The sequence below is a fragment of the Macrobrachium rosenbergii genome, chromosome 36 (assembly GCF_040412425.1).
Source record: "Macrobrachium rosenbergii isolate ZJJX-2024 chromosome 36, ASM4041242v1, whole genome shotgun sequence".
NCBI classification, from domain to species: Eukaryota; Metazoa; Arthropoda; class Malacostraca; order Decapoda; family Palaemonidae; genus Macrobrachium; species Macrobrachium rosenbergii.
Genome location: NC_089776.1, coordinates 12,708,547 through 12,721,943, shown reverse-complemented (window position 1 = coordinate 12,721,943; position 13,397 = coordinate 12,708,547). Strand labels below are relative to the sequence as shown.

The 13,397-nt window shown below is 34.2% G+C and overlaps 1 protein-coding gene across 8 annotated transcripts in view; it reads left to right on the top strand.

Moving 5' to 3' along the window:
* Nucleotides 1-13,397, top strand: part of Vps11 (vacuolar protein sorting 11) — a 29,000-nt gene that overhangs the window by 14,512 nt on the left and 1,091 nt on the right. For 2 of the 8 annotated variants that reach the window (XM_067134576.1, XM_067134578.1), the window contains exons 12-21: nucleotides 1,070-1,220; nucleotides 1,480-1,678; nucleotides 1,932-2,076; nucleotides 2,890-3,071; nucleotides 3,488-3,689; nucleotides 3,869-3,964; nucleotides 5,324-5,411; nucleotides 6,040-6,190; nucleotides 7,555-7,671; nucleotides 12,708-12,764. In XM_067134576.1, the coding sequence (XP_066990677.1) occupies nucleotides 1,070-1,220; nucleotides 1,480-1,678; nucleotides 1,932-2,076; nucleotides 2,890-3,071; nucleotides 3,488-3,689; nucleotides 3,869-3,964; nucleotides 5,324-5,411; nucleotides 6,040-6,190; nucleotides 7,555-7,671; nucleotides 12,708-12,764 (1,388 nt within the window). Of the gene's footprint in view, nucleotides 1-1,069; nucleotides 1,221-1,479; nucleotides 1,679-1,931; nucleotides 2,077-2,889; nucleotides 3,072-3,487; nucleotides 3,690-3,868; nucleotides 3,965-5,323; nucleotides 5,418-6,039; nucleotides 6,191-7,554; nucleotides 7,672-12,707; nucleotides 12,765-13,397 lie in introns of all 8 variants that reach the window. The other 6 variants (XM_067134575.1, XM_067134577.1, XM_067134580.1 and 3 more) reach the window with 3 other exon arrangements.

Sequence of the window (13,397 nt, the reverse complement as noted above, 5' to 3'; positions counted from 1 at the left end):
TGTTGAGAAACAAGCAGAGCTCTGTATCTGATAAATTTTGTTGAGGTATTTCGCATAGAGTTTTTTATGTGTCTGTTTTCTGATATAATTCACATTTATGTATTTTCTGTATAAGAAATATGTGCTGTTCTTTGGTAAGTAACTGTGACACATAAAAGTACTGTTTTGAAGTCTTTATTATCTGATTTTATGTATTTGAAAGTCAAGAGCAACAAAATGTACTTTACCGTCATCATCATCATCATTGTCATTATCTTACATGTTTTCCTTTTCTTTTGTGTTCTTCCCATTTTGTTCACTTTCAGACTGACTTACCATCTAGCACAAGGCTTTATGGATACCCATTTTCCATTAATTTCTGTGCCATCCACTGGTTGGTGGCCCTTCACTTTCATATCTTTCTGTTTTTTAGTACAAAGGGCAATAAGATACACAGTTTAATGCCCTTAGCTAGCCTTAGCTCTTAAAAAAAATACTGAATGAGAGAGAATATTGGTGAGGGGGGGGCATGAGTTGAGAGGGGCAGCAGTATGTACAAGTAATTCAAAAGCATGTGAGTCCATTTTTGTGGATTGCATATTTTCATCTCTAGCTGACTGATTTTCTGCCTTTCTTTTCATGCGTATATCAAATCTTATTCTTTGAAATCTCTTTGTTAATTTTTCATTCTTCATACCATTTTCCAGTGTGCTCTGGCCATGAATTTCCTTTATTTTCTTGTATAAGTGCCGTTTATGCTATGGTAGAAAAAGCACAGGTCTTCAGTCCATAATATTTTTGCTTTGTTTAACATCATATTTTAGTGCCTCCTCAGTTCCTGTCTGACAGTACAGTATGTCTCAAAGGACACAGAATTGCTTTGATTAGATTTTTTTGTTTTGGATGTTTTGTAGTTGATGGATATGCTGGAGATATGTCTGATCTTTATAAAAGGGATGAAAGTTATTGAGGATCAAAATGTAAGGACAAAACTAGATGGATATGTAGTTGGTAATGTAAATCCTTAAGTTAGGACATTCTGATATTTAAATTTTTCTGATTTTATTCATTCTCTTTTTTCCATCTACAGGTATATCTCTACCTTGGAATTTAATGAAGCAAAAGAGAACATTCTCCGTTATGGTTCAGTTCTTCTTTCTCATGTCCCAGACGATACCACCGAAGTCCTTATCTCACTTTGCACAGATTACAAGCCCAGCAATTCCCCTATCATCAAAGAAGTATGTACTGTATCATGAAAGTTGAAATTTTCAAGCATGTAAATTAATTGGCAATAAATATCCGTACTCTTTGCAACATTAGGATTATTTTGAAGCTTTAAGAGATTGAAGTTTTGTTTGATATTTGTTTTTATTAATCCTGTAATTCTTTGAAGGTCCTGATAGCAAACACTCACTAAAACAGTTATTGGTACATTAAGTTGTTCATTTTTAAGTTCTTGGTAGATCTAGATTAAGTAAATACTGTACTATTTGACAGGGTTCATTAGACGGATATTTAACACCAGAAGAGCCATTGTATGCTGATCCAGAAGAATTTGAATATTTGCTGGTTGGCCACAGTGAGCAGGCTATCACATTCTTAGAAAAGATGGCACTAATTCCAGGGAAGCTCTCACCCAAGCTGTATACAACATTGTTAGCTGAGTACCTCCATCAGTATGGACTTGCTCCAGAGGGTAAATGACTTTGAATTTCATTACTTACCACTTAGTGTATTATGATTTCCCAGAACAGGTACGATTCAAAAGGCGATTCTTACTTTTTTTTGCCAAAATGAATGAGTTAAAAAGTGCATTTTTCCATTTCATGCAGCCTACGTTAGATTTATCTTGAAATATAATGTTGTTGGTTATGGTTAAAGATAGGTATTTAAACCTCTGATATTTTGCACATTGTGGTTACCAAACTAATCAAGAGTATTTTTCCCAGGACAAGCTCAAGCTGCCCTTGCTGCAAAGGTAATGGGAGTGCTCCGTAATTCAGATACTGGCTACAATCGAGATCAAGCTTTGTTGTTGTGTGATAAGTACCAGTTTCATGATGGCAAACTTTTCCTTTGGGATCAGTCTGGGATGTAAGTAGATTAATAGTTTCTTTTCTGTGCAGTTTTCAAGAAATAGTTTTCAGTAAGTGGACAAAATTAGCTCTAATAACTTTACTGATCTGCATTATCCAATCAAAATATGTATTGGCAAAAATACATGTAATTAGATTCTTTTATGCTGGGGTAGATATATAGACAAAAAATATTTATGCATATTTGTATGGAAGAACTAGAAAGAAAGATAAAGTAGGTGGATGTGCTAGGTGCCCAAGAACTGTACCATTGGTTTTTTTTCTGAAGGTTTGGTGTAACATTGAGATATCAGTACTGTATGGCTTTCATACATAATTATGTCACAGCGCACTTTTTATGCTCCCACATTCCTTCAGCTTCAACTTCATGGAGAATACACAGACTTGATATTACAAGAAAAAAATTTCCTCTGGACTAAGCGTGCAAGTTTAGAAATGATCCATTGGCCTAGCTAAACTATATTAGAGTTGTGTGATAGAATAACATAGCAAAATATGATAGGATTTACTTGTTTTATGTAAATTTTGCATAATGAACTTTCAGAACTATACTTATTAGGTTTATAAATATTGCATTAAAATAAACCATGATTCAACTACATAATCTTATGATAAACTTCATTTATATTTTAATCTACCTTACTAACTGCTTGGTCATATGTGTTTTTAGAAATTTTTACTTGTTGTTTTTTCAGTACAGTTGATTATTGATGTAGTTTTGAAGATCAGGTAGATTATTAAGTAGAGCAAGTTGTGTTGTATTTAGTTGTGTCTGCTTAAGTGCCTTCAGAATATAACATTATTATTACAGGTATGAGGAGCTCATAGCTTGGTATGCAGAACGAGGGGATGTCGAGAACATGCTGAATCTTTGTGTGAAAAAATCCACTGATAAATCAACACTTTGGTGTTCTGCTTTGAAGTTACTGACCTCACCTTCATCTCTCCTACCTCCAGATCCACAACATCTTATGACATGCCTGGATAAAATTGGTTAGTCGTATTTGTCTGAATATGTTTGTCGTGTTAAGACATGCAGATCCCACCTGTATGGCGAAAATTATCATCGGTTCTCTGGCTTACAGTTTGGCACTTTCAAGGGCTTGAGTGTGTGTGATTCACTTCTTTGTATATCCAGTGTTGTACAGAAATCCGTTGATTCTGGTCTTGAATTTAGTTTTCCTTTTGGTCATAGCAGTTGTACAGCAAAAGATACATTAATAATTTTTGATAGTTTAACCAGACTTCAGAGTAAAAGTTTTTAACCCCCATACTAAATAGAATGTGTTTTTTCATCCATCCTATAGTTATTTTTTAGTGGTCTCTGTTCTAGTTAATGTCTCTTTTTCATTTTACTTGTGTTATGGTTTATATTTTCAAGCATTTCCCTACTGTAAGTTTTTCTTTAGAGGAGCATCGTCTGCTACCACCGCTTGAGGTTGTTGACCAGTTAGCTGCTTCTCCGCACATTACGCTGGGCCACGTGCGAGAATACCTGTTAAGAGTGGTGAGCACTCATTCTACAACACTCGCTGAAGAAGCATTGCGTGCTGAGGAGTACGTCCAGGAGACATCCAAAATGAAGGAGACAATCAATAACATTAGAACTACGTAAGGCATATGGTTTTATGAAGCGAATATGCTTAGCTCTGATAATTCCATAAAGGAGGAATAGGTTGTCTTTTCCTATATAAAATGTTTATAGAATTCAAATGCCATATAAAGAGTGACACATCAAATTGGATATTCTCTGGCTGCATTGTACTTAATTATACATTCTATTTTTTCAGAGCCATACAGTTTACAGCGACGAAATGCAATATATGTAATAATGAATTAGAACTTCCGTCTGTGCACTTCTTGTGCATGCATTCATTTCACCAACAGTAAGTGTTTTGAAAATATTAGCTGTAATTTTTCTGTGGAATTAACATTGAGATTGGTAATTAACATGTTTTTCAATATGATTTAGAATATTATGAGGCTATTATTTCTGTTTGATCTTTCATTGTATACTTTTGTACATATTTTAGCAATAATGAAGTTGATTAAACAAGGAGGTTATCAGAGACTAAACTGTCTCATTCTGACCAGTGACGGCACACGAATATACCATCTTTACAGTTTCACTCATTTGTGAATCTTGGAGAGGCAGTACAGTGAACTGTGAATGTTACTCAAAAATCGCACAAAGATAAAAGTCATAGTAAGACCTAGATGAAACTTATTAAATGCTATGTTATGAGCTATATATGTATGGCAGAAAGACTTGATCAGTTAGTTTTATGGAAGTTGCAAAATTCATGCAATTAAAGGGGATAGACTTAGCTGGTGAGGTGATTATTCAAAGTAAATATGTCTCATGACACGCCCATTGCTTTAACAGTTTATTCATGCATTGTACAGATTTCCCTATACAGCACATCATTACACTATAGATGTGTATAGATCACATAATCTAATCATTTGTATAAGAGTTCAAAAGTAAAGTCTTGTTCTTTTTCATTATTCACAGTAATTTTCATGTTGGAGGATATTGAGCTGATTTGCTCATCATTCTTTTTGTATTTTGTGTGCTTGTATTTCTTATTCAGTGCCGATTGCAGTCTTGTTTGAAGAATACATGATTTGCCAAATATTTAGTTTACAAATCTCTTCACATTTTTAGGTATTGCTCTATAGCTTAGCTTGAACAGGGTTGTTATTGTTCAGGTGGTGCCAAAGCAGTGGGTTTGTGGTGAAACAAACGTACAATATTTTTAAAAAAAAAATTTTTTCAGTGCGTACCCGTTACTTTCATCCAAATGCCATCCTCCTGACCCAACATTTATGTTGTAGCAGGATCAGGTTATGCAGTGATTCAGTTAGCTACAGAGGACCGAAGAGAACATATATGCATACTCAAATGTACCTGAGTCACCTGATCAGTTATCTTTTACTATGGAATAACTTCTCTGGGTACACCAGTAGGCTATGTTAAAGTAACTGGTTTGTACTGAAAAAAATTAAATGTCTGTGGCAAAGGTCACAAGTTAAATCTTCATTAACTCAGAGACTTTCTTGACAGTATATTTTTATCTTCAAACATTGTATGTAATCTATTGTGTATTTATGTTACATATACATGTTGACAGTAGACCACTTAGAATATCGTTATATATTGAGTGTGATGTATTTCTGTGAACTTTATTTTCCATTTAATTTTACAAGGTGTTGAACCTTTACACTTCTTGTTTTCTCTGCAGCTGTTTCGAAAGTTATAGTGAAAGTGACGCAGATTGCCCCATATGCCTTCCCGAAAGAAAGAAGATGCTGGATGTCATTAAAGCTCAGGTAACTGTATGTACATGGCAGAATTTTATGTTGGGTTGAGAAGTTTCATGGTTGTGGTCTTCAAATGAGTATACTGTACTGTAGTTATTGTCATTGATGTTTTTAAGTCCGTTTTTCCTTTTCCTTGTGGATTTTTTGTGCCTTCCTTTTAGTCCATGTCCTGCTACTTCCTTACCTGTTACAGCACTTTTTAATGTTAAACATGCTTCCAGCTTCTCATCATATTTCCAAACCAATCTTAGAGAGCTCTGTCTGTTGGTCAGCTGCTGGTCACTACTTACAAGAGCTGTATTTTTATTTTTAGATTTATTACTGGAAGAAAGGTCAGATTGTTTTGCTAATATTATTTCATTCACAACTGTCAAACAAGGAAGTTGACTTGCATTCTAAGTAGAAAGTAGAATTGGTTCACGTATTCTAAGTAGAAAGTAGAGTTGGTTCATGTAATATACAGTATTTGGCTAATTTCCAGTTTAAATCATGATTGTTTTGAAACATACTATGATTTGTATACCTGCAATCATTATATGCTGAGTAGTTTTTTTTTTAATGATAGATTACTGATGATTGAACAACTTTAGACTTTCTTACAGGTACACGTGATTTATTTTTCTTCCTTTGATTCTAGGAAACTCATCGTAGCCAGCATGACCAATTTCATGAACATATGGAGAGGGCAACAGATACATTTTCAGTGGTTGCCGATTACTTGGGACGAGGAGTATTTACACAACACCAATCCCTAGCAGCTATGTACCCACCACTAAATACAACTAAAGGTAAAAATAAAATTCCCTTATTTCATACACTTTTAATTTCAGTATGATATTTGTAGTTGATTATATGTTCATTACAGCTATTGTAAGCTTTTAATAAATGCCGTTCACTTCTGTATTATGCACCGTGCTATACAATATTGCACTGTATTTTGGTGGATGATTTCCATTATGTAGACACTTGGCATGCTCAATTCTTGCTTGTCTTTGGTGTTGTTCTTTCTCTGAGGCATTTGAGGAAGCAAATTATTCTCCGATGATAGCAGTTTTCACCACATCGTAATTTTAATTTTTGATAAAATGTTCTCATGTCCGTAGTTTTATATGGAGACTTAATTCTGTAGATATTTATTACCCTAAAACAATCGGTTTCAATTACACATTCACAAAATCTGCAGATCTTCTTGGGTTTGGGATGCCTTGTAGTGTTTTGTAGGCATATGGACTATGTTGAAACAAAGAAATTAGTCTTCAGTTATGAACTTGGATGAAATATCCTTTTTGTTTCAAGTTGAGTAATTAAATGTCACAAGTACTGGATTTACCATCTTTTAGGAAGGTAACTGTAAAGTTGGAATTGTATTGAAAGCTTTGTATTATTTAATGAAATCAGGTCTCATAGTAGGTGAGTTATATTAGAACTAACAAAAGTGATAACTGTTAGGGTAACAAAAGGAATTAAATTAAAAATTATAAGTTGTACTTGTGTTAACCCTGTTTTTCTTGTGCCTGGCTGAAATAAATTCTTTCCCTTAAGTGTGACCTGCTCTTAGGCATTGTAGTTGGTTTAAAATTTTGAACTGATAGTGGTTTTATAATAAGGATTATGTTGACAAAGTGGTCCAGAAATAGTTTTGTAATTATTTTATCATCATCAACTTGAACTCCTTGTAATGCAAAGCGTTTCTATAAAATTCTGCCACTCACGTCTTCACTAATCTCCACCCTTTCATCTCATAGCCCTTATCCAGTAGGTCTGGGCCTTCCAACACTTTTGATACCCATAGGAGCCCAGCTTTTATGCTTTTATACAAAAAGTATGAAGTCAGAGGTTTTACAGTAAAATCTCTTTCCATTTCTGTAGTTTAAATTGCTGTAGAAAGTTTCTGAAAGCACTTTAATTGCTAGTGCACAATGGATCATAAATTCCAAAATCAGAAACTGTCACTATTCACTTACAATTCACAAACCTCTTTGCTCATGAAAGAACATTACCTCAGAATAAAATCTATGCATGGAAGCTTGATGTACTTGGTTATTTAGTCTTATGCAGTAGAATGTAATAAAAGTATAGTATATTGTTTACCAAAGGAGTATTTCTTGCATTTAGGTATTTTGTTTAAAACACTTTTATTTGTTATCTTTAGAGAAGAAGGAAGAACCCAGCAAAACACCACAAATAGTAGTAAGTGATGATGTAGCAGATTCCAGTTTGAAGGCGAGAAGTACAAGTGACATTTCAAAAACAGATGTTAGAAACACTGGTAAGTTTAAGATTAGATTGTTAGGGTTCTTAAGATTTTGGAGGTAAGAAGTCCTAAAGCTATTTTCATTTCAAGCAAACTGAATATTTTCTTTTGAATTTTGTTCTGATGTTTAACATGCACCCATCTCCCCATTAAATGTGATAACTCGTTATATCTTTCAGTGAAAATTTTTCACTTCGAATTTTTTACTCTATTTATAGGAAGTCTGGTACAAACTATTGTTATACAGAGGTATTGCTTTAGCCCTTCAAACAGCAGGTCACCAGAGAATTTCTGAAGAAACCAATACTTTTTATGTTTAGAAAGTTGAGGAACACCAGTTGAAGTAGAAAGGTACAGGAAAGTGAAGGACTTGTGCTCCCTGCTGTGGTAAGAAGGGAAGTTTTCCCTGATGAGGGAGGAGAGAGAGTGGTAGAAAACATCAAGAGGGTTAACAAAATCAGGAGCAAGAGAAGAAGGCTGTTATGTACAGTACAGTATATGCAAGAGGAGTCTGGAAAGAAGCAATATTACATTCCAAAACTTCCAGATTCATGAATACACATTTGATAACATCAGCATCATACATAAGGCTGACAAAGTATGAGTCATTTTTTTTGTTGCTGTTAAATTGAGCCAGCCATGTGCTGACATGGGCTCTTGCTCCTAGAGAAGCCCATGCAAGTCAGACTGAAATATGATTGCAGACAAAATTTCACAAGTTAGGGTTAGCAAGACTAGGGGGCTGTGCTGGTGCTCATCTCATGATTCAAAATTCCACGTGGTTTGCTTTCATAGAGCACAATTTTTTTAGCACTGAACTTGGTGAGATGGGATTTGCATGAATAGGCAACACAAGTGTTCTTCAGCTTACAAAATGCCAGTGATTAATGTGGAGAGTGCAATGGTTAAAAACTCATCAAATTTTCTTTTTACCAGTTTCTGTGTATTACATGGTTTTATATGAATGCGGCATAATTTTTTCCATAGCAAATAGTAGGAACTGAGCCTGAATAAGTAACTCCTGTATATGGTGCTGATAGAAACTGTGGCCAGGTAAAGTTTTAAAAGTCACGACAGCCTGAGCTATCACTTACAATCTTTGTTTTAAAGAAGGGATTCTTATGGTTATCTTTCTTATTATAGTGATTTCTATGGAGTAAATCTACTAAAAATCTTGTAGTCAGTGGAAGTTTTGTCTATCATGGTTATACTTAACACTTATTTTGTTCATGTATAATAAATTCCAGTACTTTCACTTATTCAGATATATATTTTTGAGTAACAAGTGTTGCCATTGGAACTCATTATCGCATCATACAAATCCAACTTCTTCAGAATGTTAATCAACTGTATCATCCCTTCAGGTATTAGGATTGATAAAGTTTCATTTTTCAGTTGTACAGTGCAGTACTGTACTGTATATGTGTACCTTTTACAGTCCATGGACATATAACAATTTTAATTTTTTTCCGTTTAATGTAAGAATGAGTCAAAATATGGGAGAGTCAGTAGGTAATTATTAGTGAAGCTGATGTTGATTTTCTTACTAAAATTTTGAACTTGAGTTCTGTTGACTCCATTTGACTACTTTAGAAAGCCATCCTTTTTTATACGTACTTGATTGTACTACAACTTTTCATACTTAACATTCCTTTAAAGATTCTCATTCTAAGAGGGATTACTTGAGTCATGCATGATGGAATTCATTTTATCATCATAGCTGAAATAATGAATGGGATTTAGAATTAATATTAATTGGCATTCAACAGTATGAACATATGATGTCTTCCCACGCTGATAAGATGTGATATGTGTGTACTGTTACTCTTCACAGCTTTTCACTGTTTGACATATGAATTGATTTTAAGTGTTTCAAATGGGAGACATTTTATACAAAATGCAAACTGTTTGGCAGATTTTTCAGATTTGTATATGTTCTCACAAACTTCAGAAAAAGGAGTTCCTTAGAATTCCTACAGGTTAGTTATGCCTTCCAGAGCTTGTAGCCATGGTATGGTTTAATGTGCTTTTAAAACTATGTAGACTGAATGTTGTTGCTGATGCAAATGTATTGCACTTTTTTGGGCACTTTTGAGGCATGTGTATCATTTTATGTTAGTATGTATATCTATTACTACAGTATTAATGCTTTTGTTTTGTCAGATTTTATAATAGCTTATTGATTAGATAGCTTCTTGATTAAAATTTTTGTCATAATCTGTGTTCTACAATGTTCATGTTATATTTTTTCATGATGATAGAGGGTTTGCTTAAAATGAGTTCAGTGTTCTGTTACTTAGTATTGAAATACATGATACCTTAATTAAGAGAATTCATAATCAGTTTCGTAGTGCTTGTCAAACATCCGTTTCTTTTCTAGTACAGTATAAGTGTTCGTTTGAGTTACAGGAGACAAAAAATGAAGTTCCAAGGCAGGGAATTCTTTTCCTCACTCAGGCTACAGCCTTCTTTAAAGTAGTACAGGCAATAGAATTATTAGGGACCTCAAGAGTAATTTGGAAGTATTATTCTCATACCTTAAAAATTTTCTTTCCATTATACAGTACTCAAGTGCTGGTCTCTGACTTAAATATATATTTTGCATAAAAGAATACATCTCTTGTCCTAATTTTTTGGTGTCTAATTTTTCTGGTAAGTATTTTTAATACTGCACTTGTAAGATGATTTATTCATTGCTCATTATAAGTTAGGTCCGTCACACATGGGGAAAGGGATAGAATCTGAAGGAATTCTTGGTTTAGAAATGAGGTATATCGACACTCTCAGGCAAGTCAGTTTTTGTTAGTAGTACCAATTTTCCCCTTGGAATGAAACATTTGTGTTTAGTTTCCGTAAGTTCTTTCATAGAAGGAAAAGGGTGAAAGAGTCATAATTTTAGATAAGTAAAGAGGCATTGATTTTCATTCATGAGAGCTAACTTCCAAACATGCTACACATTTTTGAAACTTCAGGATTTAAGCAAATCAAGAGGAAAAAGTAAAATATAACCCACCAATTTTGCTGGAACTAATTGCTATTGCACTTCGTGTGAAATTTATTACTTGAGAGTAAAATAAAACAAAATTATTTGCCTTGCTTTTTGCACAGCTTTGAGTAATCAGCCAATTTTGTATTCAGTTAGCACATGTGCGCTACTGCATTCTGCCAACCAAGTATCTCTCTCAGAGTATTATTGCTGTAGATACCCATATGTTTTGGTTCAAGTTAGCAATTGTGTGCTTTAGTAAAAATAGTGGAGCTGGTTCTGGTACCTTAGGTAATGAGAGATCACTTTCATTATGGCAGATACTTTTGTATCCATTTTTCTGTTCCAGACCTGATGTGGGTATTTGACATATAACCAGATACAATGGGATTGTCTGGTTTTCGACCAACATCAAATATCATGAAACAAATCCCCAAAAGAAATTGTCAGAATTTTTAACATTTAAAGTTTGTGTAGTCATTAAATTTTTTAGTTGTAATTGATGGAAAAAGACCTGATATATTAAGAGCAAACACAAAGTCAGCCCTCTAAGAAAGAATGCTAACTCAGTGGTCTAGTTCAATTATTTATTAGTAAAAACTTGACTTTTTATTAATGACACTTTTAATAATGAAGACCCTTCTTTTTGTATTCTGTCAGGCTGTCCCCCATTCCTTGTAGACATCTGAAAAATTATAGAGCCTCCTGTTATAATAGAAAACACTCCAATCCTCAGCTCTTACTCCTCCTCAAACTCGGCTCCATTCCTTCCAACATACGATTACTAAAGAGAAGTTTTCTTAATTGGATTCACTAAATAAAAGTTCCTATTCTGTTTATGCTTTATCCAACAATTTACTTCTTAGCAGAGCTTATTTCTCCTTCCTCATACTGGGGTTTCTCCCTTTCTGTGGTCCTGTGGAATGGAATTGAATGGAATACGAGATTTAGGCACAAAGCCAAGCACTGGGACCCATATCACGTTCTGTGGCCCTGTGAAAGGTCTCCTGGTGTTCCACTTTTTTACTGATGTCTCGGGCTGCTCCCTGAAGTAATTGTTCTGCTCATGCTCCACCACTGTACTGACTGTTCTAGAGGGGTTTCATCATTATACTTATGTATTTCACCTTGCTTTTTAGGCTCCTGTCTTGTATTCGGTCATTTTACTGGTGCCTCAGTGTTCTAGAGATTTTGTCGAGCCTTTATCTTAATGATGCTCCACCAACTGTTCTTAGGTGTTTCAACATTTCAGATGTACACTGTACACTCTGATTAGGTGTAGATACTTATACTCCAGAGCAACACTACATGGGGATATCAAATCAACTATGGGTTGTAGGATCACTTAAATTTTTAGCTATTTGCATTTATGGTTGTCTTCCTCAAATTACAGTGTAAAGCTATCGAAGGTGGTAGCTTGTATGGATGAAATGTAAAATAAAAAACAGTTCCAGTTTTTATGGGTGCTGGTATACTTTGAATACTGCAGGAAAGTTAATCAAGCGGTGCTGAACAGTGTAAGAACTTTTTCTCTGTATGGAAATATTTATGGGAGAGTATACCTGGTAGCAGGAGTGCTGGGAATAATTGCCTGCTCTCTTGTAGAAGCATATCAGGTGGTGGAAACTGTTCTTTGCCAGTTGAGGATGCTTAAGGAGTGGTAATCTTCACCAAGCTTTTGCATTGATTACTTAATCTCCTGTGTTTCAGAAATTGTTACCGTACTGAATATCACGATGAGAATGATGATTTTCTTAATTGATACCTGGGATTTTGTTAATATTGAAAATTTTCTTTTAAGAACAGGCACAGATTTTAATCATAAGTTCTTTTACCACTTTCATGTTAAGTAATTGTTTTTTGAATGGGATTAATAATATATTTGATTTGTATAAATGTATTTTTTTAAAGTAAGGTGTTATCAAGATTAAAATATTGTTAAATGGGCTGAAATTTCTGTTTTATCTTTGACATCAATGGCCACTGTTGATATTGTATTCTGATATTGCATTTTTACCCTCGTCATTATTCATTAAAACATTTCTAATCCTACCTGTAATTTCAGTTCCTGAAACGGAAGGAAGACTTCGTGCACTGGAAAGGAATAATCAAGGACCAGTTGGTGAGTTGCAGCTAAATTCTCATCCTTTCCAACCTTTCATTCTCTTGTAGTTTTGGAGGCCTTGTTGAATGACAACCTTTGTATTTTTCCATGCTTGCAAAGTATTCAAAATTAATGGATTTCCACTCTGATACATATACCTTTCAGTTACTTACATATCCTTCTCTTAATAAGGATTCCACATCTATTTTACTGACCATTGGCTTTCCTGTTGTACCACCAATCTGTATTGTAAAATCATTCAGTTGTCCACCCTAACCTGTCCCTTCACATAACTCACCTTGACCCTTTCGGTTATGACTCTTATGACAATTACATCTGTGGGCATTGGCAGTGACTCTAGCGGTAAGCGTAAAAATGTTTATACTTTTATTTGTTCAAAGACGCATATCTGCGACTGTTTTCAAGGTAGACTGGTCAGTTTTGTTTCATTTTGCAGCTGATTACATATTCTATATGTATTTTTTTCTTTTACATTTGGATATGTCATCAGTAAATGAAGGACTTAAATTTGGGTGATGTTCACATGTCATCGGTAAGCAAAAGAGTAAATGCTAATATATAAACTAAACTATGATTACTGATTATTCTTTTATGAACAAATTTTTTCTTCATATTTTAATTGCATATTTA